This window comes from Nymphalis io, chromosome 13 (assembly GCF_905147045.1).
Source record: "Nymphalis io chromosome 13, ilAglIoxx1.1, whole genome shotgun sequence".
NCBI classification, from domain to species: Eukaryota; Metazoa; Arthropoda; class Insecta; order Lepidoptera; family Nymphalidae; genus Nymphalis; species Nymphalis io.
Genome location: NC_065900.1, coordinates 1730508 through 1757362, shown reverse-complemented (window position 1 = coordinate 1757362; position 26855 = coordinate 1730508). Strand labels below are relative to the sequence as shown.

Below are 26855 nucleotides of genomic sequence, written 5' to 3'. Positions count from 1 at the left end.
CGGCTTAAAAATATACACTTAAAAATAATGATAAAATATGAATATATCTATTGTCTATAATACCATAACACCTTTGCTGATGACACTATTTCACTTCTCCTTTTATATATTTTTCACACTTTTACACTCCTATTTTTTTTATAAGCATCCATTGATGCGTCTCCAGGCTAAACGACACGTTCCTGATTTATTTCTCCAGTCTCTGGTCCACGCCTCGAACGTCTGAAAGCGCTCCTGGCCATCTCCTGACGCATCCAGTTTATGTGGCAGCGTTTATATAATTTATATATGGCAAACTTTGCCCCCAAAATTAAAAGTAAAAGAAAAATACCCAAAATTATATTTGTCACTTTCTGATTTTAGTGTATAGTTCCACGTCGGCCGAATTCACGCCTCCTGCGGCATTTTGTGCAACCACAATTTGTTCTTTACTTTGTTCTTTGCCCATTTTGTATTATGACGCTACTAACGTTCGAACAATTAAATACACGAATGTCCAATATTACACAGAGCGACATTATATTGTTATACTGCACTTCGTTAGAACCCGAAACCGAACCTTAAATGGCAGGGTCGCCATGTAAGGACGGGACTAGGTAAATAAAGTAGATGTTTAAGGTTTGAAGATAAATTTATTACTGCCCTCAATACCATGTGTCAGCTGCTTATATACTACACTACAAAGCAATTGATACTTTTTAACGTATACAGACATCTTGTAAAGCTATAAGCTTTTTACAACAAATAATTAGTAAATAGTTTTCTTTTATGTGGGTGAAAATTTCACATTTTAATAATTATAATTACATTATCAAATATTTTGTTGCTTATAATTCAATTAGTAATTACAAAAGGACATATGTCACTGCGGACACTACGCGGAATTCACAAATTTATTAAATTTAGCCTCAATATTTACGACCATTATTCTGACCGCGATTTAGCAAGCCGTTTGATTCAATCAGGGATGGGGATGTGTCATAAATCAGATCACAAATATTCGCATTCGGTTTCTATATCGTGCCAAAATCTCTAATTTTCTATAGAAATTTTCATATGATTTTTCAATTTGCATAAACAATTTGTATTCAGCCATTTTCCATTCAGTTAATTGCACGTATGCTCGCCAAATGAGCGAGCTCTATTAAAACGTAATCAAAATTCATGAATTTTTAAGTTGTTAATTATAAAGGATTTACTCTCGCCGTAATAACAAATAGATATCCGTTATACTTGCGTTGATTAAATGTATATTAATCTACGTAGGTATAAATTACATTTAGATTTATGTGTATTTTAATTGCTTCTTCCACAAGATTTTCAGCAGTATATTTCAATGGACCGCCGTTGGATGTGAATTTCTCTTCTATCCCCCTCGAAACTATTAACAACCCTCGCGGTGTTATCTCCTCTCTCTGTCAGACAGATACTCTACTGGCACAGGACAGGTCCCTTATGTAAGTCAGTGCTTTCTGAAACGTCGCGTCGTGCAGTCGCGTCCGGCGCGTACGTAAATCAACATCGTAAAATGCCGAGCTGCAATTTCGATAAGCGCGACACCGTTTACACTTTTTGTGAATTCATCAAACTTGTATGAGTAAGAAAATTAAAAGTGATGTAAAAGTGTTACGTTTTGTTGTGTCTAAAGAATATGGGGTGCCAAAGCGTTTTCTTTTAAACTTACGCACAAGGATATAAGTTAATCCGCGTAAACAAAATATATTTTTAGTTTATTTTTGAACTTCATAGTGAATGATGTCGGGTGTAATCCTAACACACGATCGCACCAAAGTTCCAATACGATTTATGTATAATGAGCCTTTAACAAAATAAAAATAGCAGGACGACATCCAGTAAGCGCTTATAATATATGACATAGCATTAATTTTAATACTCGTAAGTGTCACTTCGTTATTTGTCAACGAGTTGATTAAGAACTAAAATAAATGTTGACAGATTTAGTGGTAACAGGTAGGGTTTTAAAACGTATAATTTGTGACATGATCGTTTCTGCTCATTAAATCCTGAAAAGTTATATGGGTATTTGATTTAAGCGTTCACTAATTAGGACTCAATAAATTAATTAGTTAATTAAAAGAACATATATAGTGATAATGAAGAGAAGGAGAGTGTAAAGCTAAATAATAATAATATTAATAATATTAAAGTGTATATTGATAAAATAAGTAAATATATAAAATAAAATGGCTGCAGAATTGAAAAGGATAAAGTGGCATTTATACGTCCTGAATGCGATTTTACTCTTCATCTCAATGATATACGGTGAGTATTGATAATATTCTAAGCGATAAAACCTTTCGAGTCTTAAGAATTCGCTCATACGACGAGCGAATTCATTTCAATGTTCTCCTTTTTTTTTTTGTTTGTTTTTAGAATTTTAATGGTCACGGGATGCTTGGATTTTTGCCATGAAAGGATATAAATTCTTTTCTTTCATTTTTTGATATAAGAATATGAAAAACTTTAGAATCATATATCGACAACGTATGTATACAACATTATGTATGTATACAACAATATACATAAATAGTAAAATTTTATTGAAAAGATAGTATCAACTTTTTTATTATATATTTCTAATTAACATGATACAAGTAAGATTATATTATGACATATAGAGTTTAACCTTTCGTAGTTGTAAGCATAACAGAATTTTCAATATTCCTCAAATGTATATCAGTCAATCAATAAATCAATCAATCAACAGCCAATCATTGTCCACTGCTGAACATAGGACTCTCCCAAGGTACGCCAAAGCTCCCTGTCCTCCGCCTTCCGCAACCAGTTGTACTGGATGCAAATGTATAGACTTGATACAATTTGTAACATGTAATATAAAACATAATATATTTTGTACGTATACGAAAAATAACATATAATTTATATATAAATAAAATGGATCAATTATATTGATGATATATCTAAAATAAATAAATATAAAAAAATAAAAAAAACCCGCTGAGTTTCTTTCGCCGGTTCTTCTCAATGCTGGATGTTTCTTTTCCGAACTGGTGGGTGTTTCTGTTTTGACTATCAATAAGCAAGTGTAATGCTTCAATGTTCAATACATCATTTCGATTTTTTGAATTAAGTATAATCGCGGTAAAAAATAACATTTTAATCTTATAAAAAAATATATTAATTTCTCATCACATTTCTTTATCTAATCTCAAAATTTGTGTGTTTGTGTATTCTGCGTTCATGATATAGTATTGTTGAACCTTGTTAATCGTAGCGTTTGCATTCAACACAGCGTACTTACTTACGTTTTTGAGAGATGATTTCGAATATTTATTCTTATTCATATATGATATGATGCATATGACATTTATTTATGTTTTATTTTTTTAATTTGTAAATTTCATATGCTGACGACAGCGCTAACTTTTCAGCCGACGTGTAATATTATAATTAAAACATAAGCAAATATTAATTAGTTTCGATATTTTTGGGTCTTTTTTTACATGAAAAAACTGCATGAAAAGTAAATTTTCTAAGGAAAAGTACAAATGGTAATAGCTAAAATGTAGGTGGAAAATTTTAACAGTATTCCATTTTAAAAGTAGAACGAACACCCTTTCGACCTCTGTTATAGTAATACTATGCTCCAAAGCAAATTCGTTAATAGTTTGATTTGCTTGACAAATCTTGTGATTCGATAAACGTATCTAACAGCTTTTTTTTTGTATTACAAATAACGTGAACTGAATAAATACTATATGGCGCGATTTCGATATAACCTATATCAATATATGTACAATACATTGCCAGACGACATGGCATGGCATATTGTATGTATATTGTATAGTATTTTATGAGTCTAAGGGGATCAAGTCTAGAAATGATAAAGTACACTAAATAGATATATTCTAAAACTGAGTCTGTTTTTTTTATTTACAAAAGATAGATATGACAAAACCCTTTGATATTCTTTATGCACTGTATCCGATTGCATCATTCATGCCTGTATAGGCTTACTTAATCTTAAGGTGATTATACACATTCACTCGGAAGATCTTTCACTCGAGTGAATATTCATTTCTGTGCCTAATTCCAATTCAACATTGTAGGATTCGCTAATGAATTCATGAGTCACTTTTGTTTCATTTTTTGTTTACACGTGTCAATCTCAGTGAAAGACTTTATTGTAAAGCTTACTTGAATAAAATACATTCGGTTTGATTTACAAAAGAAATAAATTGTGTTTTTTGGAAAATAAACAATCTCTGGAAAATATTTATCGGGCCTCAAAGTATTTAAGATTGTAGTTTGTGAGTCTTTTTGATTCTTCTACAGGTAAACATTTTTGAATATATTATTTTTCTATACGACGTTACGTATACAAAAAAAAAACCGACCGTTTCCTCTAATATCGATGCATTTATAACATGGCTACTTTTAATAAAATGCGCCAAATAATGTCATTACTTTTAAATAATTATAAATATTCATTATATATGAAGCGACAGCCTATTTTTTATTAATTTTTATTTACTTTTTGAAGAAACTTCTCTGTATGTTACTTAGTTGTACTGGTTAGTAATTATTTGGAAAATGTTTACTTAAGTTTTGCAAATTAAGCGATCACTTTTCAGACTGTTTTAAAAACGAACCTATAATTATTTTGAAAAATAAACATGATTGTGACATGATAAGAATACTGGAATTGTTATGCCAGTTCTTCTCAGGTCAGGTATTTTTTTCTGAAAAAAATGAGTTTAGGCATATTTGGTATCAATCTCTCGTTAATTAAAAAAAAAAACTCATCTCCATCATCATCAATAAACTACACCGTTTATGATATTTCTATTCATTAACTTTTAAATTGTTATATACAGTTTCATTATTTTGTTTGATTTCGTTTTTAAATATAATTTAGCAAGTAATGTTTTTATACATATTCAACCTTATATTAACAGCTAGTAAATGTAGCACGGCTAGGCAGAAACTGCCACCTTTTAAGTAGATAGCTTAACTTATTCCATCACGCAGCTCAATTATAGCAATATTATATGCCATATTTATATCAAGGATATAAATATGGCAGAATTCCATCCGATATGTTCGTTCACCACTCAACAAGGGATAGCTAATAAGCTCAATTTAGGCACATCAAAAATAAAGATTGCCCGACTCGAACCCACATTTTTCGTATTCTACTATACAATTTCAGCTCTTATAATTCTTTATAAATAAATAAAATAATACTTGAATAACTCTATACTAGTAACATATCAATATATAGCCAGTAAATAAAATTATCATAAAGGTTAATGAGATTACGGTCAAGAACTTGAAATAAAATAAGTACCAGCAGGTCGCCTTGAAAAATTAAGTGCCTTATTAAAACGTATCATATTCTCAACGATGAAAGAGAAAAAAGACGACATCGTGACGAAGCCCGAGAAATTCAGAGATACATATTCAGCGGGAACCACACTGTAGCTTTCTCATTAAAACACGCTATAAAGACGAAAATGAATGGATAAATATAAATAAAAAAAATATGTATGTGTAAACTTGTATTGAAATACCTCTTTTCATTGAAACATACGATTTTATTATGAAAAAGTTTTTTTTTAACTTAGCGCTTTATATTTATATATAAATTAGTCTAGTTTTGTGCAAGTCATTCTAGCTAGTAGTAGTAAGTACCAGCCAATCATCAGATATCCTACCACCAAACAGCAATAATCAATATTGCTGTGTTCCGGTAAGAAGGGTGAGTGAGCCAGTGTTACTACAAGCACAAGGGACATAACAACTTAATACCCAAGGTAGATGGCGAAATGGTGATATAAGAAGGGTAAATATTTCTTACAGCGCCAATGTTTATGAACATTTAACATGGTGATGATGGTGAACATTTATCAATTGCAAATTCTATTTAAAAAAAAGGATGCACGTATATTTATTTCATATTATTAGACGCAGATACGACGCCGTATAGCTTATTACCATGAAAGTCGGCGCACATGTATTTTTTATCAAGACGGTTTTTATATGATCAACTTTGTCGTAACTCGCAGCTATATGGCGTTGCAGCACATTAACTTCTATATGGTTCAAGAGATCGCCATGAAAAATCTTATATAATATATACAAAGACGGGCTCGGAAATTTTATTAAGTATGCTGTTATGAGTTTGCTAATATAATATAAATTTAACGAAAAATTGATTTTATTTTTACTGTTTTATCTTATTTTATTGGTATTAATTGGTAATTCGATTCGTTTTTTTTTTTTTAAAGTATAGGAATGCGGACGAGCATATGGGCCACTTGATGGTAAGTTGTCCATATTCATCATATCATTATCCATATCCATTTCTTTAAAAACCAACGCCCATAGACATTGGTTTTGAAAGAAATGTTAACCATCGCTTACATCACCAATGTGCCACCAACCTTTGGAACTAAGATGTTATGTCCCTTTTGCCTGTAATTACACTAGCTCTCTCACCCTTCAAACCGGAACATAACAATACCAATTATTGTTGTTTTGCGGTAGAATATCTGATGAGTGGGTGGTATATACTCTAGGCTAGCTGACAAGACAGCAAATCCTAAGATCCCGAGTTCAAATCCCGATTCGTTCTGACCAATTGAGTGATCGTACTGATTCTGGTCATGAGAGTAAGGGAATAGAGGATGCGTACATAACAAGGCGACTAGTTTCTTTGATTACTAAGTATTTGAGGTTTTTCTGTTGCTTAAATCAGTCAGGAGGATATTATCATCATCATACCTAAGTTTATATTATTACTTCGCAGAATGTAAATTACTTCAAGTATAGGTACAATTTGAAAATGTTTAAAAACGATACAATACTTAGTCGAAGTTTGAATTAATAATTCGAATATAATAATTACTTTTTTCCGAGAATTTAAAACGAATAACAAGAATTCGACAGTAGTTTCTTTGTTTCTTTAATATGACTTCGATTCAATTATTCATCAAAAATAACTTTAACAGCTGAGCTCAGCCAGTACGGCAATACCTCCTATGTTTAGTGCTCCACTAAAATATCTACCATTTTTCTACTATAACAACTTACTATCTCATTCTACGGCATGGAAGCCCTTCTGATGCAACGTCAACTCAGATGGTGTCAGATGTCAGATGGTGTCTCAGATTATGTCCTACGCATGGTCGATCGTCGTTTGCCTAAAGCTGTCTTTTATTCGGAGTTAGCTAAAGGCAAACGGAAGCATGGTGGTTCATATTTGCGAACAAGGACGTTTTTAAAAGACACCTAAAAGCTTGTGACATTGGCATAGAATGTTGGGAAGAGCTCGCTTCCCAAAGGGCATCTTGGGGCTCTACCGTCTACAAAAAGATCAAGACGTTTGAGGAAAACCACCTTCACGCACTAGACGAAAGCGCCAGTTAAGAAAAGAGAAACCTAAGACATCCTACACATACACATACAACTCTGTGGGCCAACTGTTATGTAACACGTGTCGTAGGGTTTTTAAAACCAAATTGGTCTAGCGAGCCACATTAGGGCGCATGCTAGAAATAACAATTAATTTCTAAGGTCGCCGTCATCGAAATCGATGAGGAGAACTATATATACTATCTCATTAGTTTAATAATTTTCTATCTACTCAATAATAAAACTGGAAACGATTAACTATTAAAAAAGAACAAACGTTTATAGCATAAAGACTTAAAGTGCTACCAAAATAAGCTAAAAGTGTTACATAAAATGTCATTACTAGTAAACAAAATAAGCAAAATGAAAACAATAAAGCCGGTTGCAACGTCTGTCTGTGGCGAACCCAGCCATTATCATAACGTTCTTGCTCAAATTTCGTTCACAGTTTTAGAGTTCTGAGTATTATTTTGTTTCCGCGTTGACGATTACTAAAGTTTAAATTGAGCTGGATAATTTGAAAATTCTTTCGATGATTATTTAAATGAAAACTTTGTCAATAAATACTTAGCATCTTGTTTTAGATGAAACCATGTTATTGCCACTTATTTTATTACTAAACTAACTAATAGCATAAATGTATTTGCATATCTGGACGTTCGTTACTCAGTAAAACTCGATAAACTCGACTGATTCTTATAAAATTTGGTAATAGGTCGCTTATTACTGTTATAATATTAGACAACAAACATTTTTTATATATAAATACGTATAGTTTCTTTCGTTAGTATAGTAGAGGCTTTCGTCCAGCAGTGGACGGCAAAAGGCTGAAAAAAATATAATTAATTATTATTTTCTGCACGAAAAAAAAAAATAGTAAAGAAAAAAACAAAAGATAACATTTTAATGGTGTAATAATCATAAGTAGCTTGAAACATATTTTTTTTACAGTTGCAACCCTTATCCTTTATAGCCATGCCCTGCCATGCCTTACCAACTCTTACACCATCAATACACTGCCAACTCTCGTTTATCCCTTGTGCATTGGCACTCAGTGAGCTTTCACTCACTCAGCATTTAATATATAAGCGAAAATATCAACTATCAATCAAAAAAAGTATATAAAAAATAAATCAATTTATACTGATTTCTAGTAGCCTTTTTAAGAACTGTATAATCATCATTTTACAGGATTTAAAGTTATCGTTTAGAAAGGTACCGAGAAAAACTTTCAAGAAACTCCGACGATAAAATTACGATTTTAATTAAATACAATTGAACTATTATTTTTACTGGATTAAAACCGACGAATGCTAACTTCACGCTTTTTTATCGTCTGTATAATCTTTTATCGAGTAACATAAATAAAGTATAACCCTTTATTTCTCAATGTTTTTAAAGGAGATTTATATTTGTTAATTGAGATTATTATGAAGCTCTGTCTTGAACGTATCCTCGTCATCCTTCATCACAATCACCGCCTATTCAACTTATATATCAATATTGTTGCTTATAGATATTTCATCCAGATAAACAGAGAAGGCATATGCTTCTTCTCTTTCATATCAACTTTTAAAGTCATGAACACAATATAACCTGATGAAAAACATAACAGGGAATTTTAAAACAATAATAAAGCAGTTCTTCGAAACACATTTAGTTATAAATAACTAGATAATTCATTTTAATGTTTTCAACTCTCATATGCTAGAGAGCGTTTTAAATTCTTGTCAGCCATTTACTGTGAAACAAGTCCACAGGAAGCTTAATTAGACAGACCGGAACAGTTACGTAAACCATTTATCCATTACCTTACATAATTTCTTCCTTCCAGTTAATAGTAACTGCTGTACAGTTTGTATTAATGAAACGACTTATTTATTATGTCTCGGTAATTAGAAAAGGAGATACTATAAATCGTATTTAATATTTAGAAATGGTAAATATTCGTGGAAACGATACGAAAAGTTCATCTGTTTGTTTAATATTGTTCACATATAATAACGTGATGTTTTCTGATATGAAATAATAGGTTTTATGAGAAATGAATAATTTTGAATAAATAAGAAGTACATCATTCTGCTTTTTTTTTGGGACTCGCAATTTACTCTTTCCGATTTTGGTCACGTCAGCCATTCTCAAGGGAGACTAGCAAACTACGCAGAACATGATAATAGTCAAGCTTACCCACAATCAAGAAGCACTATCTATTTCCTCCTTCTCATTATGCGATTTGACGGCACGTTCGACAAACATTTTTTTTTATTTATTTCATTTGGTTCTTTAACAATGTGAACATTAATGAAAATAATATAATAAAAGTAAATTTTATCGACACGATTACTTTAAGAAGATCAAATCATGCACAAGAATAAACAAAAAAAAATCCTAACCTAATATATATAGCTTCTTATATTTAAAACTACTTTAAAATTAAAAAGGATGAATCACGTAAGACAACATGTTTGGTGCGATCTTTTTCATAGATGGAATAAACGTAAGATTTACATCGACGCTCATTTGATTCTCATCATAAACATTATACATTTGTGATAAAAGTTTAGGCTCAGGACTAAACACTTTTCAAGAAAAGTAACGTTAAACATTGTCAACTTTCAGATTCCTGAACTGAAATTTACTCAACAAAATAACCTCGAGACCTCAAAACCTGCGACCTTATGAGCTTAATAATAACGAGACAATTAGCAATACGAGTATATTAAGTAGTGATAGAGTTATTGCTTAAGTATATTTATCGCTGTGTACTAGTAACAAGCTTCTTCTCAAAATGGGAGAGAAGCCTTTAGCCCAACCGTGGGACATTCGCAGGCTGTTACTGTACTAGTAACAATGAATGCATTATATTGTCTGATTTTTGTATAAAAAGTAAAGTAAGTAACAGCCTGTAAATGTCCCACTGCTGAGCTAAGGCCTCCTCTGCATACACATGTGGCATAATTTAAATGAAATTAGACACATGCAGGTTTCCTCACGATGTTTTCCTTCACCGAAAAGCACGAGATGAATTATAAACAGAAATTAAGCACATGAAAATAAAGAGGTGCTCGCACGTGCTTGAACCCACGTTCATCGGTTAAGATTCACGAGTTCTTACCACTGGGCCATCTCGACTTACTCGACTCGATTTTTGTATAAGATCAATTATTATATAAAACAATACATCTTCAATAAAATATTCTGTTATTATTGAAATACAATATATTGAATGTTATTACCTTAACCGCATTACGTGCCTAAGTTTTTGATCCCATCCACATTTATATGACAGCCCTGGCGCCATCTGCTCCGTGAAACTTTTGCATGTCATATTTTGTTGCTTCCCCCGGATTGAATAGCTTCTGTCGCTTATCGAATCTAGATGATGTATTATGCAATCTTTGTATAGAACATTTTTATTTTTATCCTGTATCATATGATATTGGAATTTTATGGAATCGAGTTTTTTATCGTTCCATGTGTTTTTATCATTGGAATAACAGTTCAGATTTTGAAAATGGAAACACTGTTCTTGATTGGCTGTATCGTGGAAACCTTTTTAATTCTACATATAAAATGTTTTTTTATGTTTTAATACATAAAATATGATCATGAAGAGATTTAATATATTCTGTTATGTTGTTTCAAAGCAAGACACAGTCATATAAATAGTCGTACATTTTTACGAATAATATGTTGCGCCTTTGTTACTTTTTCATTATATGTTAAGATAAAGAACATGAAAAGCATTGAATGTAGTTTTTCTGCAGTTTTTAATTTTTTTATGTATATATAAAATAGGAAGGCGGACGAGCATATGGGCCACCTGATGGTAAGTGGTCACCAACGCCCATAGACATTGGCATTGTGAGAAATTTTAACCATCGCTCACATCAACAATGCGCCACCAGCCTTGGGAACAAAGATGTTATGTTCCTTGTGCCTGTAAATACACTGGCTCACTCACCCTTCAAACCAAAACACAACAATACCAACTACTGCTCTTTTGCCGTAGAATATATTTAATACAAATAGTATTTTAATAGAAACTTATAATTAAAAAATATTGTTTATTTTATTTCAATTATTCTCAAATCAAAGACGAGGTGAACTACTTCTGTGAACACATGAATCTGGACCAAAGATAGCGGGTTCAAATCTGAGCAAATATCATCAGTTTTTACGAGCTGAGTAAACTTACAGGACTGTAACTGTGACATTTGATCACCAAGGTCCAGTGAAGCAGCGTGGCGGAATAAGTTCCAAGCCTTCTCCTTAATACGAAAAGTCACTTTTAGTCAGAGGTTAGTTACTTACTGGTACTTTACTGTTAAAATGTACTCTGTCTTTGGAACGATTAGCCCTTTTTAGTAATGAAGGAAGTACAGTTCACTCATTTTATAGTCAATACGTCACCATTAAGATCTCTTATTTCTTAAGCTACATTAAAAATACATTTTATTGCACATCAATTAAATTTAAAATTAATTACAGACAGAAATATGAATAACAGGCGGCCTTATCGGTAGGACATTTTATACATACCCTTTATCACGTGGCAAAAAAAAATGTTTTCTGTTTTACAATATAATTAATTTTTAATGAATGGTATCCGACCTATAGAACCAGCTAACGCTATACTGGATGTATGACAACAGAAATAATATCACGGACACTTATTTATGTATAAGTTTCTTTTTTTTAAGAATATGATTTAAAATAATACTTATAATTAATGTTAAAGACACAGGAGATCTTTATAACTTATATAGTCTTAGTAATAAATAAAGTCGCATCTAACTAGAGATGAAAATAATAATAAAAACAACAAGAAAATAACTCAACAGAATGAAAATTTAAAGCAATAATTTATTCCATATCTCAATGTAGAATGCAAATGAATTTTATAATTAAAAAATATCAGTTCGTTTGTATTATTTTCTCAAATATTAATAAAGAAACCTCTTGTAATTATGAAGACAGTTGTCTAGGAAAATCGAATTCAGTTTTTACGGAGCAGTAATTGTCTATAAATCTGCTGCTATGTAATAAATAGGCGTTATGTACGTTAAAATTCCACGTTGGCGAAGCTGCGGTGTTTGTCAAGAACACGTATGTTGTAATCTACTATAAGTCGTCGCTTGTATCACATTTTTTATATAAATAATTAACATATGTAAATTAAATTTTTAACCGACTGTGTCTTAAACGAGATCGTGTATTGTGTTCAAGACAGACTCACGTATTTTGCATTTTTATTAAAATGAATTTCATTTTGTTTTATGAAGCATAAAAAAATTCGCTTAAAATGGAAATATTTTAATAAAATTTATAGTCAAACAAAAAAAAAATGATCAAGATATTTAAGTTTATGGAATGAGAATGGGAAAAACAATGAAGTGAGCTTAAAACCAAATTTGCGGTAAAATGAAAAAACGTCATAGAACCAAATAATCAGTGCTTTAAAAAATAAAAGTCTAGATAATATTATTATTATTGTCCAATATCAGCATATCTCTATTCGGTGCGATTCTAAATCACTAAAACAGAATATCCTGACGGGAACTTATGGCTTAAGTTCGAAGCGCCATCAATTACTTTATCGCTTTAAATTGGGATATATCGGCAAAATTGTTACATGTAGTAATTGCAAAAATGGGTATCGATTAAAAAAGAAATTACTATTACTTTAAATACTCAAATACTTATAATAATCATAAATAAAGGATTTTCAAATTTAGAATTAAAAAAAAATCGGAAGTATCCGAAAAAGTTAAGTTGATGACAGAGATGTGTACGGAATGAAGGGCAATAAATCTTATTTATTCAAAATGAAATAAAATAATACCACTTAAAAGTTGTAGTGGACGGTTGCGAAAACTTTAAATCGGCAGTTTCTACGATGCCAAATATTAAAAGATCTTTTATAACCAAACAAGCGTCCTCCATACAAGTCACTTGGCGTCTAGCGTACACAAAGAGCCTGGCTTTTGCGTATAAAAGATAACCCACATTTCTCCGTGTAGGATGACAGGCACCATTTGCTAAACTCAAACTTGCAGAAAACTGCGATAAAAATAACATTTTATAACACGTTCGCTAACAATGTTTAAATATCGTTAATCCGTGGAACAAGTTATAATATTTATAGTTGACAAATCAAAACAAAACTGATTGGAATTTTGAATATCCATTTTTTGGTCTATAGAGAATTTTTTGTCGCACCTGATTCACACAATTGCTCAATATTGAATGTTAACGTTTTATATGATAAATATGCACGAATTTGTAACGAATTAACCCTGGGAACTAATGTTATGTCCACTGCACCTGTAGTTACAACTTCCTCACCTATCCTTCAAATCGAAACGCAATAATGCTAAGTATTACTGTTTGGATGTAAGCGGTTATGTGATGAGTGGGTGATATAAGTCCCACTCACTAAGCCCGTGCCCTTGCAAGCCCGTTTAAGTGCTACCCAGATGCACTTGTATAAAGCCCTTCCACCATATGAAATCAAAATTGTAACTAAAAATGTACAGAACGGCGATAGGAGTGCAGCATTTTGATTAGTGGAGACAAAAATTTAAATTATTTTTCATTATGTTTGCACTATTACAAATGAATTTATAATTTTAAATATTTGTACGTGACTTTTGAAAATTGTCATACTTTATAGCGGTAGTTATATAAATACAGCAATAAAACGTAAATACCGTTAACTTACACTTACATAGCACATTAGGTGATATTCATAAAAAGTTAACAATATGAATTCGAAAGTTTATGACCGAATTGCGACCACACATCATACTATATCATTAATCATAATTATTTTAGTACCTACATAGCTGAAAATTCAACTTAAGACCGCATTTGTTCACTATCTCTTTCGCGCCTTCTAGATTTGTGTACCACCGTTTCTCTCTAGCCAAGTCTTTTAAATTCCACATTCACTGAATTTATTTTCTCAACTGCTTCAGTAAACAGGTTATTTTTCTCGGAATCGTATTCGCTAAAACTGCTTTTGTTGAATTTATATTTATTCTAAATCTTTTCATTTATTTTTTTAACCTTAATAAATATAGAGCAGTCAGTTTATTTGGAACATCTTAATTATTATTATGAGCAATGGTTATTTTATTTTAAGTGATCTTAAAGATATCAAGAATGTTGCATGTGTCAAGACTGAATTAAGTATGTTTAATAAAGAATGACATTTGCACATAGCAGTATAAGTAGTTCAAAGTCAATATAACCAACCAATAGATGGAAGGTGGTATTTCCTCTGTGCCTGTAATTACGCTACGACGTTAACGTTCATTTTGTGATGAACCCTTTATAAGTCGAGATGTTTTTGAACATAATTGAAAGGTAATACAGTGCCTGTGCCAGTGCCAGCGAATGTTGAAACAAACAAATAGACAGCCGCCGCTTCACTCATATAATATTACACGCAAAATGCTCAACAATATAACGAGGAGCTTTGAGGATGAGCCTATGTGTGCTGCAACAACGTCATGTTCATATTTCGATATGACATTATCGTCAAGGGATAATTAAAAAAAAAGTATTCATATACACACATACACATTTTGCCTTAGTATTGCGTCGTGGCGCTAAGATCATGTCGTACCGTTTTGTTATGAAATATGAAAGAGCCAAAATAGCCTTTTGTTGTATAATTTGTAAGAGGACGAGCATATGGGCCACCTGATGGTAAGTGGCCACCAATGCCCATAGACATTGGCATTCAATTTAAACTATTTAACCATAATATAACTGTTAGAAAATGTTGTTGTACTTAAATTTATTTCCTTTATACACTACTGCTGTAGTCTTTAAAAAATAAATAAACTAAATAATTATTACTTCTCCTTTAAAAAAAATCCATTAAAAAGTTTAGTCTTTGACGTATTTAAATATTAATATATTCGTTGTGATTAATAAGCAATAATATTCACAAAGACACACAGATTAATATTTATTACAATCTAATTTAGTAATCTGTAAAAGAATTTGTCGAAAAGCTTTTAAAAATCTTTTAAATTATCGTTACTTTGTAAGAGCCTCGAAATTGCGAAAGGTTTGTCACCGAGACGAAATCGTTTATTAAAAGCGAAGCCGGCAAATCGTTGGTCCTAAAGCTAATTAGATCGCTTTTTTAGATTCCTGTTCATTAAATTATGCTTTAGCATTACACGTGTTCTCTTGGTCCGAGCATTTTTAGTTTTAATATTCAATTTTAATAAAACCGTCCAATAAAAAATATTTTATTTCGATTGGCTGATAATTTGACTACCTCGGTTACCGTAACAGCCTGTGAATATCCCACTGTTGGGCTAAAGGCCTCCTCTCTTCTTTTTTGAGGAGAAGGTTTGGAGCTTATTCCACCACGCTACTCCAATGCGAATTGGTGAAATACACATGTGGCAGAATTTCAGTGAAATTAGACACATGCAGGTTTCCTCACGATGTTTTCCTTCACCGTAAAGCACGAGATGAATTATAATCACAAATTAAGCACATGAAAATTCAGTGGTGCTTGCCCGGGTTTGAACCCACGATCATCGGTTAAGATTCACGCGTTCTTACCACTGGGCCATCTCGGCTCGATACTCTACTCTACTCGATACTACGTCGGTTGTCTTATGGTTATAAGGATGCAGATCCAGAGGTTCCGGGTTCAAACCCTAGAGCTATCAAAAGGTTTTTTTTTTCAAATATATGTTATATGACGAGCCGGTTGGCGTGGTTGGTAAGATACCTGCCTTTCACGCCGAAGGTTGTGGGTTCGATTCCCACCCAGGACAGACATTTGTGTGCATGAACATGTCTGTTTGTCCTGAGTCTGGTTGTAATTATCTATATAAGTATGTATTTACAAAAAGAAAAATAGTATATGTAGTATATCAGTTGTCTGGTTTCCATAGCACAAGCTCTGCTTAGTTTGGGATCGGATGGCCGTGTGTGAATAATGTCCCGCGATATTATTATTATTATTATAAAGGGTTTTTCTATTGAGAAAATCTCAGTAGCAGCTCGCAAATTGGTAGTTGTTTATTTTAAAACCGTTGGTCCTGCGCATGAACTCTTTCCGATAGTGTCGGATTTGATATCGGATTATAAGAGTGCATCTGTGCTTACGCACACACTTTTGCACTCTATGGGTGAGCAGTTGGCTAGTCTCTCTTAAGAAAAATTGCAGTGCCGAAATCGATCAGGAGAATCATCTTAAACTTATTAAATATTTGTTTAAATATTTTGATTTACTTCTTGTATTAACCCTTGAGGCATTTATACAGGCAATATTTCCTGAGGAAAACCATAAGTAAAAATGTTTACTTATGGTTTTGTTTAAAGAAAAACTTCTTTAGGCGCGTTGCATTGGGGATAAACTCATGGCTTCGCGTCACCTACATGCTAATATCAATATAATTAAACCGTTGAAAGTACAAATAATATAAATGTCTTTTAACTATTATTTATTTTAATTAAGCTATATTAATATTTTGTACCGAGCTTGCGACATACTGCGTGTTTTGATGAATAAAAAGGTATAGAATTATTACTTGGAGTGCCTATAGGTGTAAAAATTGGACAAATATATTAAAGAGTTAAAGTTTTTAATTCTATTGGCAGTCCCTATGACTGCCTATTTTTTTATATTTTTTGCCAATAAATTACAAATTCTGAATACCTGTATAAGAGAAAACACATGACAGGAATGAGACACAAGCGAGTAATAACTAAAATTAACTAACTGGCCTTTAAAACTGGACTATTAATAAAAAAAAACATAATTTAATAGATATTAATAATAAACAAACGATTTTAGTAAAAAAGTAGCATATATATATGTTATATAATCTATTTGTCACTATATATTTACAAGCATACATCATATATACACATCTTTTTATTTTTATTAGCATAAGTACTCATTACTAGATATATTTTAAAAGCTCCCTAGTCTAGTCTTTCTCCTATTTACTTTAAAATTCAATAAATACATAGGTCCTAACCCAAGAGACCCTTAGTATAGGGCAACCTAGTTTGGGCTCCTGCCTCCCACATACATTAACTATTAAGTACTCCACTTACTATATTTCGATTAAATAAAGGAAGGGACATAACCCGTTATATTCTATGGAAGTTGTCAAAGGGGAATGATGATATAGTTTTTCACACTTTCACCAAGTTTCTGCAGAGTTCTAACTTGTTACGGCGTGAAAGCACTGAACCAAGGAACTGCAAACTTACTTTATGTTCCTATTAAGAGGGCTGGCTTGTGGGACTTGACGTCAATAGTTTTATATAACATTATCGTTGACTTGAAATAATATAGGGACGTTATATTATGTTATTTTTTATGTATTTTGAATACTAAGTGCATTTTTTAATAATTGTTGCGAGTATAGACCTTAACCAGAGTCGTTGACGTATGTAGTCAGCTTCTTTGAGGACTAAAAATATAAATGTTGTAAGCTATATATATATGTAGGCATCTATATGCCTGCTCAAATTTATTCTCTACTTAGTTTGAAATCTGATTTGATCGGTGTTTAATTTTTTTTTTAAATCTGAATTGTAATTGGTCGTTGGACGCCAATGACGCAAGTTCTAACCAATGAGTGTTAAGTTGTACACAGATTATTAAATCTGATTGACTGAAAAGAGTTTCGAAAAATACATGTCAAACTTAACAAATAATTGTTTACAATAAAATTGAAAATTATAATTCATCTTGGTTATTTTGGTAGTTCCTAAATAAGTCACGTTTGACTGTTTATTTATTTAGAATCACAAACATGACACACAGTCATAATTACAAATTAATAGGTCTGAGAGTAAGAGTTGCCATACTTATAGGTAACCACGACATGCAAAAATAGCACTAAGCATCTAAAATAATAGTGAAAGAAAATAAATTTAACACAATTTTGAAGTATGAAATGAAATATAAGTTGTGTTAATATTACAATACTACTAGAAACTATATGATAACAAAATAAAGACTAATAAAACAGAGATCAGTTGTTATGAGCCAACAACGCACACCTTAAATAGTTCAACGTAAGAAGACTTAAATTTTGCAAGCCTATTTGAAAATCTACCGACATCTGACTTATTGTATAATGACTATTATGAGTCATATTCACAATTGATCACGTTTAAGTGAACATGTTTTTTTACATTACAGGTGGGTGGGCGAACTTATGAGCCACCTGATGGTAAGTGGTCACCAAACGCCCATAGACATTGGCATTGTATAAAATGTTAACCATCGCTTACATCGTTAATGAATCACCAACCTTGGAAACTAAGATGCTGTGTCCCTTGTGCCTTTAATTACACTGGCTTACTCACCTTTCAAACCGGAACACAACAATACCAAGTACTGCTTTTTTGCGGTAGAATATCTGATGAGTGGGTGGTACCTACCCAGACGAGCCTGCTCAAAGCCCTACCACCAGTGTGTGAATGAGTTTTAAGTTCTCCGGTACTTTATAAAATGAACGAAATTCTTAAATGGCTTCTATTGATTCCTCAAAGCTAGATCTTAAGTACAAAATAAATAGGTCTAGACTACCCAAACCACAGCTCAACTTGCTCATTAGTAGCCTCAGGCCTGATTACTTACTTGTGGCGTGGCTTTTGATTAGCTATTGACATTTGAGTACATATTGCTTACTTCCTCTTGCGTTAAATTTGCTTTTATACTTATCTCTTTCATATTGAGCTCTCTCTTTCTTATTGTGCCATACGTCGCTAGGATTATGTCTGCCATCCCTAATAGCAGCAGTAACGTAGTATTAGTTGTTCAGTTTATTAAATTTATTAAATGGTTGCCAGTGAAAATGGCTTCGTGCTGCGCTTCGCCAGATGTGTGCCAAATAGTCTTTAAAAATACCGCAAATACTGGTCACGTCTCAGATTGTTAATTCAAAAATTACATTCAAGTAAATGAAATATAATTACAGTTTATATGATAAAAATACTTTAAAATATTGGACAAAGATACGATATATTATAAAGCAGCATCCTAAAAGACTAAAAGAAGAAAAAGTGGCGAAGACTTACTTGATCAACTCAGTTGTGATAAATGGAAAGTTTGATCGTTTTATCTAATAATTACTTAGTTTATTTGTCATGTTTTGAAACACAAGTAATTATTAGATAAAACGATTGATGTATTATATAAAATAGGCTAGTGAATCAGTCGGGTTTAAAAGTGATATAAGTCTGATGAAAAAATATAAATACATAGTGAATTTTAGCCTGTAAGCACCATAGCTATAAACAATATTTTTAAAACACCTTATTTCACTACAAAATATAATTTGTCACAAAAAACTTTAAAACGTTCTGCAATACAAGTCTAGGTGCTTGCGGAGAATGAGCAACATCAAAGTTGTTAAATTATACCAAGAAGTCGATAAATAGCTGTCGTCGTTTTCAGTTGCACTCTCGAGTTGCGAACTTCAAGCGTCTTTGCCTTAAATCATAACAAATTGCCCTTGCAATTTCTCCTGACTTGGCAACTTAGGTTCTAGGCACACTAAAGCATGCACGCGTGCAACATAATGCTAATGAAACTGGCTATAAAGTTATATTTACTGGTGGTGGGGCTTAGGACATAAATGGCTGGGGATATATCAGCCATTCATTAGTTCTATAGTTTAAATAATTAGTAGCATAGAGCTTTATATTCTATGAATAACAATATTTTTGTACATCGACCGATAAAATGTATAATTATATTATATATATTTATGATTCCAGGTCGAGACAACACACAACACTTACTTCCGATCTGCTTAATCTCATAATCAATTTACTTTTGTAATTGTACCTACCTAGATTTACGTTCTTATTTTTGAATTGCTATTTTTTAATAATGCAATATACTTAGCGAAATATTATAATAATATAATCAGTATCGATTTAAACAATATATCCGTCTGTGCTGGCATATCACTCTCAAAAATTCTGCAATCCGCATTAGAACAGCGTGGGATAAACGCCCTCTCAGCCTCAAAAGAACAGAAAGGGTTTTACCCAGTAGTGGGATATTTACAGTCTGTTATTTAGTATACTTTACGACGATTCCTTAAAGAAAATGTTATATTAAGACCATAAGCTGTTAATCGTAGATTCATACTTCAAGTTTAGTCTCGTTGAAAACAGATTAGATTAATTTGACATTAGTGAGCTCCCGTATCTTTTGGTGTACTAGGCACCTAATATCAGCTTTACCGCGACTTGAAAACTCGGTTTTGCCGTGCCAAGACAAGTTGTGTGTTCGCAAAGGTTTTTGATGAGAACTCACGGCTAACTTCACTCGTAACGTTTCTTAACTAACTTCAGCTTATAACTGTTGTTAGAATATTTCAATGTAAACATAAATCGCGCTATATCTATGCTGTGTCAGGTCAAAGGAAGCTTGTGTTTACTTTGTAAATCTGAATTATGAAACAAAACAGACAACAGTTGTCTATCTTTACTGTATTTATATAAATGAAAGAGAATATTCTGATTTCTAAACTAACGTCTCTTTTATGTAACCTAGTTCTTATTTATTTCATAAACTATAACTCAAACTTTGATCAAAACTTTTAATGATTGATTTGTTTATTATCACGTTTTGTTTTCTTTCTTTTTTATATACATATAAGAAATACATTTATATTTTGTGTGTTGTTATTCACTAACAGTGGAAATATTACATTATCATACTATATTATGTTTATCATAAATTAAGTGGTATTTTGTCTCATATATTTTTGTGAATCAATCTTTTATGTTAAACATACCATTAAATACCATATACCATTTAGACCATGTTGATAATTCTTCAAGCTTGATATATCCATATAATATAAATATATTTTTAATTGTGTTTTTTTTATTTAAATTATACGTAATAGTCAACTGAGTTTTATATTTTATATACAAATATATATTATTTATAATAATTGGGTAATAGAACTTTGTGCAACCTGTCTGGGTAGGTAGCATCTACTCATCATATATTCTACCGACTTACATCAATACTTAGTGTTGTATTCAGGTTTGAAGGGTGAGTGAGCCAGTGTAATTACAGGCACAAGGGACATAAAATCTTAGTTCCCAAGGTTGGTGGCGCATTGGCTATTAGCGATGATTGACATTTCTTACAATGCCAATGTCCTCACAATGCTCTTCCACCTTCCTAATCTATAAAAAAAAAAAAAAAACAGGTGACACTTGCTAATCTTCCTACCTAATACAACATATAAAAACAAATAAAATTTCATCCCTATTTTAGTATATGACAGGTTTCCCGTTCGAAAATCAAAAAAATCACAAATCAACATCCAGTGAAAATAATTTTAACATTTTCGAACGCTGAAATTTTTCCATGTACTCTGTAACACCATCGTAAAAATAAAATCGTTTTCAAATAAAAATAAGTACGTAGGAATATCGATAAGTAACTCGAAATATTGACTAAACATCCAAATGATATTTGCATTGCGTATATTCCGTGAGCAAACGTAATCACTGTATGTAAACAGACTACCGTCGGTATCTCTTGAACATATCAAAAATTGGTTGATCAAATAAAATAGAGATTTCAGTCCCATGTAATGAGGTTTCCATATCTTGGTACTTTTAGGGATTTTGTATTCTTTTGTACTTATCTCTTTAGATTACGTTATTTGGTAAATATTAGGAAATTTTAGTTGTATTGGTTGTTTTGTCATCGCATTTTTTTCATCTTTGAAAGAAAAACGTAAAGTATATACCTTGTCCCAATGCTGGGTAAGGAGAATAATAAGAAAGACAGGTTGGATGGAGCTTAATTTAGAGTTAAATCCGCGATGTTTGTTTAAAATCAATGGAGGGACCATTGAGTCATCTCGGCAACATATAAGGTCTCAATACAGCTGTTTATATTCTGTCTCTGTGCGCGGTTTCACCCGCATACCGCATGACGGGAAGGAGGTTTGGTAATCTTTGTCTTATTGTATACCCTGACAATCAAGTACGTGTGCGTGTATGTAAAATTTCATGGTGATTGGTTGAGTAGTTAAAACGTGAAAGCGTAACAAACAAAAAAACAGATTCACTTTTGCATTTATAATATTGTATTATTGTGAATCATAATGGGTGGACAAATTTAAATAAATAATTCAACCTTAAGGGTAAGGGCTGGAAACTAGAGAACTTGTTGTGTGTATGTTACTCGATATATTCGTCGATTTTAATGATTCTTTTTCCATGAACGGGCAATTATCTAGACGCTTATGTTTATTTAAATTTAATATAAAAAAATCAACTGATAAAAGTCAGTACCAGTCATAACAAAACCAGATATTTTTTATATAAATTACGACTTCGACTGATAAGAAGAAAAAATCCCAGATGTTGTAGTTTTAGAAGACAACTATTCATATCATATTAAATTGCAACAATACATATAAAAAATTGTCCAACTGCAGTAGACGTATTAAAAGAGAAACTGTCCTTCCAGCAAATTCGACCTTGAAATCTTCGAGAAAGTCGAAGAAGGGCTGTAAAAAGTTTTTAAGCCCAGAAAAACCTTGTTGGAGTTAAATCGTCCGATCAGCACAAAAATCCAAATTACATTCAGATAAGACGTCCGATTTTGGTCACTTTGGCCATTATCAACGAAGATTAGGTAACTGTGAAGGGCACTTTATAGTGTACAAGTTCAAACAAACGTATGATCTTTTTCTTTCACTGATCCTCGTTCTTATAATCCGATTGGACAATACGACCAGAGAGAATTCAGGCGTTGGATTACGGCTCCACGTTCTATCCGGGGCGCGGAAATTTACTATTTTTTGCTGCTTGGGATTTCTTCACAAAAAACCCCAATAAATTTATATTGCTAATATAAGAAATATATGAGCTCATGCTAAAAAAACCTAACAGATTAAGCGACGGAATTTCATTTATTTATCGGTTACAGATAAATCTTTCATTTATTCATTCGAAGGAAAGAGATTAACATTCTATTAGGACGGATTTATTTTCGTTTCTACTATTAAATTCGGCTGTAACGATTTATTCATAAATGTTATGTAATAATATACAATGGTGTTCAATCGATTCGTATCATATTTATTGGGAAATACATTTGTGTGAAATGAACTAAATTTGGAAATTATGATATTGCTTTGAGTATATAATAAAACAGAACACGTAAATTTTAAGTGGAGATCGTAGGCTTAAATCTGGGCAAACATGCCTTTATATGCTTAATAATTTATATTTATTTCTTTCATTCATTCATTTAAAAAAATTATATGTGTCGGATAAAGTTATTTTGTTCCTATTCATATATACATAGTTATATGAATAGGAACAACATAATTTTATTCGTTCTCGTTCATTCTTCTTTTTATTAAGAGAAGAGGAGGTTTTTGCTCAGCAGTGAGACATTTACAGGCTATTGTTATATTAATTTATAAATGTAATTAATATTCGATATTCAAATCAAAGATGTATTTATTCAAGAAAGCGATTTTTTTAATTCATCACTATTTTAATTCTACTACCATTTCGGAAATCATCCAGTTGATCTGCTTAAAATTCATTTTTATAAATTTCTTTGTTAATAATACTGATTTCTGTTAATATTACTCACGGATAATGATTATATCTAAACACATTTGGCAGTTTCATACTCATTTTCGTCGTTAAGGAAAACAAAATGAGGTAACCTATGACGGAAGCAATTTCGATCTATATATGTATCCAAATGATCTACCAATTTTCCGTAATTGAAAAAAGTCTTTCGCTGGCATGGGAACGTTAATGTGCCGTTCAGTACAAGACGGGACTTTTATCGAAAGATCAAAAGCGAATTTAAAACTCTAAATCAGTAACGCTTCAAATCCACTCAAACGTAGTTACACACATAAATGTCAAAGTCAATCATTCTCTCAAATATAGTTCTTAATGTTTAGGCGATAGAGATCACAAAAGAAATATCAAATTTGACTGGACAACGAATGTGCCAGCGTTAATTGCGTGCATGCATGCAGCACGTGCAAAATTTAAAAATCTGTCTTTGTTCTTTATTCAGGGACGAGTTGAGTACAAGTTTTAATGTTTACCAATTTTGGATATAAAATTAATTACTACTAAAATTCAAAGCAATAAAAAACTTAAAATGCCCTTATAGCTTTTGCATTGTCAATTGAACAGGACATTGATGAAGGTGATAGTGATATCACCCACTCATCATATATTCTTCCACCAACCAACCAGCCGGTTGGCGTGGTTGGTAGATACTTGCCTTTCACGCCAAAGGTTGTGGGTTCGATTCCCACCCAGGACAGACATTTGTGTGCATGAACATGTCTGTTTGTCAGGACAACCTTACAATGCTAATTTGTCCGCCTGCCAACCTGTTTTCACTAAAACTAAATAAGGATATAATTATTCGATATAATAATATCAGCTGCTGAAAAGATAAAAACTTCTTAGCTTGCTAAGTTAATGGACAATATGTAAAAGGTAAATAGTTTGTATATTTATCTCAGAATTATGTGCGTCAATGTATTCTCTTCCTTTTACATAATAGGGAATAATCAGGTCTCAATATGTTGGCTCACAATGTCAGCAACTATATTAAAAGATTCTATATTAGATTCGTGTCCTATGATAATATTGCTTTTGCAGCAGCACTAAACGAATAATATAACTAGGAGACGTGACTTCGTCTCTACGTGACTTTTTTTTAATTTCTCCGTCATTTTAACTGATTCTAAGTCAACGATATTGAAATCACTTATCAGTTAATTGAAATACTAATCCCAATGTATACACCTTAAGTTAATTAACAATTCATTCCCTTATTGCCACTATTATATATGTACATGTTTTAATACATGATCATAGGTTAACAACACCACATTTCTGGCCAAAAAAAGGGTTCTGGAGGATTTCTGGTAAGGGATATTGTAAAACAAAATTCGTATTATCCATAATACTAATACAGATATTAGGTATTTTAACAGGTATTTCCGTATATATTTTATCGCCTATAATTTAACAACTAGTTCATTTATAGTTATTACTTTTTAAACTTTGAACCTGTACTTTTGAATATTTAAACAGATAACAATAACAATATATTAAAATCCATTGAAACACCATTGACAGACAAAAATAATGAAATCTATGTCATATATATTATTATATATAAAATAAAAAAAAAATATTGTCTGATAAAAATCAGGTAATATTTATAATATCTGAAGATAACGAAGATGAAGTCTCAAGGATTATTCCGGGAAATTGTAATATTATCATACGTACGCCGCCAAGTGATTTTGGATTAATTTCAACCAATAGCTTGTAATCCGTGTCTCGAATTAGAAGATAGGGGTTAGGTAGTATAAATGTGTGGTTCACAGGATTAAGAGAAAGGTTATCTAATAACGAATTTAGTTCTTAGTCTATTGATAAAAGTGGCTAATACAAGTATTTCGGATAGCGATAGTAAAAAAAAATAATTCTAAGTTCTAAGTAATATTATTTCATTAAACCAATTTAAGTTTTTTTCGTATTATATAATGAGAAATACTTACATTGAATTCAGTATAATTGTAAATATACTGGTAACATAAAAGTTATATGTGCTATCAAGCAAAGATTCAAGTTTCATCGGATTCGTTTATAATATTTATTTGTAAGTTGAGTAAATTTAAAGTCTTTTGGAGAAACCTGTGTTCTACTACTTGGTATATATGTATTATTGTATACATAATATATTAATTCTTTCGTTATCTGCATCGTTGGTCTAGTAGCTAGATATAAGGCGGCAGATCCCGAGATCCTCAGTAATAGCCCAGAGACTGAATGTCGGAAGTGTGAACATTCCCGTGCCTCGGAGAGCACGTAAAGCCGTCGATCATGCGCCTGAACTCTTTCCAGTCGTATCGGATTTGCCATCCTATCGGATCATGAGAATGAGAGAATAGAGAGTGCACCTGTGTTTGCGCACATATGTGCACTATAATATGCTCTGCACATTTTTGGTTGGCAAGTGGCCTTGAAATTGGCCGCTGTGGCTGAAATCGGTCAGTAGAACATCATCATCATATCTCTTGTTAACACACATGATCATGTACCATAATATATACCTCAATATCACTCGTTTGTTGGTGCTATTAGATTCAAGCATATAATCATTTTCAATCATACTACTGTTTGTGTTTCATTAACGCTATACAAGAATCGAAAGATAACACAAACGAATAATTATCTGTTCAAATATTATCGTCAATAAAATCAATTAACAAAGGAATTGTTGCCAATAGTTTTAATATTGGTGCTTATGTTAGCTTACAGTTTTACTGAATAATTTAGTAGACAAAGATATTTGAGAACAATTATATAACATAACTAATTGATAGCATCAAATAAAGTATGGTGTA

General features: G+C 31.8%; 1 protein-coding gene across 2 annotated transcripts in view; it reads left to right on the top strand.

Annotated features, from left to right (window-relative positions):
- The first annotated feature begins 1484 nt into the window (after positions 1-1484).
- The window catches only part of LOC126773059 (uncharacterized), an 87214-nt gene continuing 61843 nt past the window's right edge, over positions 1485-26855 (top strand). Inside the window, exons 1-2 of one of the 2 annotated variants that reach the window (XM_050493696.1) lie at positions 1485-1971; positions 2055-2283. In XM_050493696.1, the coding sequence (XP_050349653.1) occupies positions 2205-2283 (79 nt within the window). In that variant the 5' untranslated portion in view covers positions 1485-1971; positions 2055-2204. Of the gene's footprint in view, positions 2284-26855 lie in introns of both variants that reach the window. The other variant, XM_050493695.1, reaches the window with a different exon arrangement.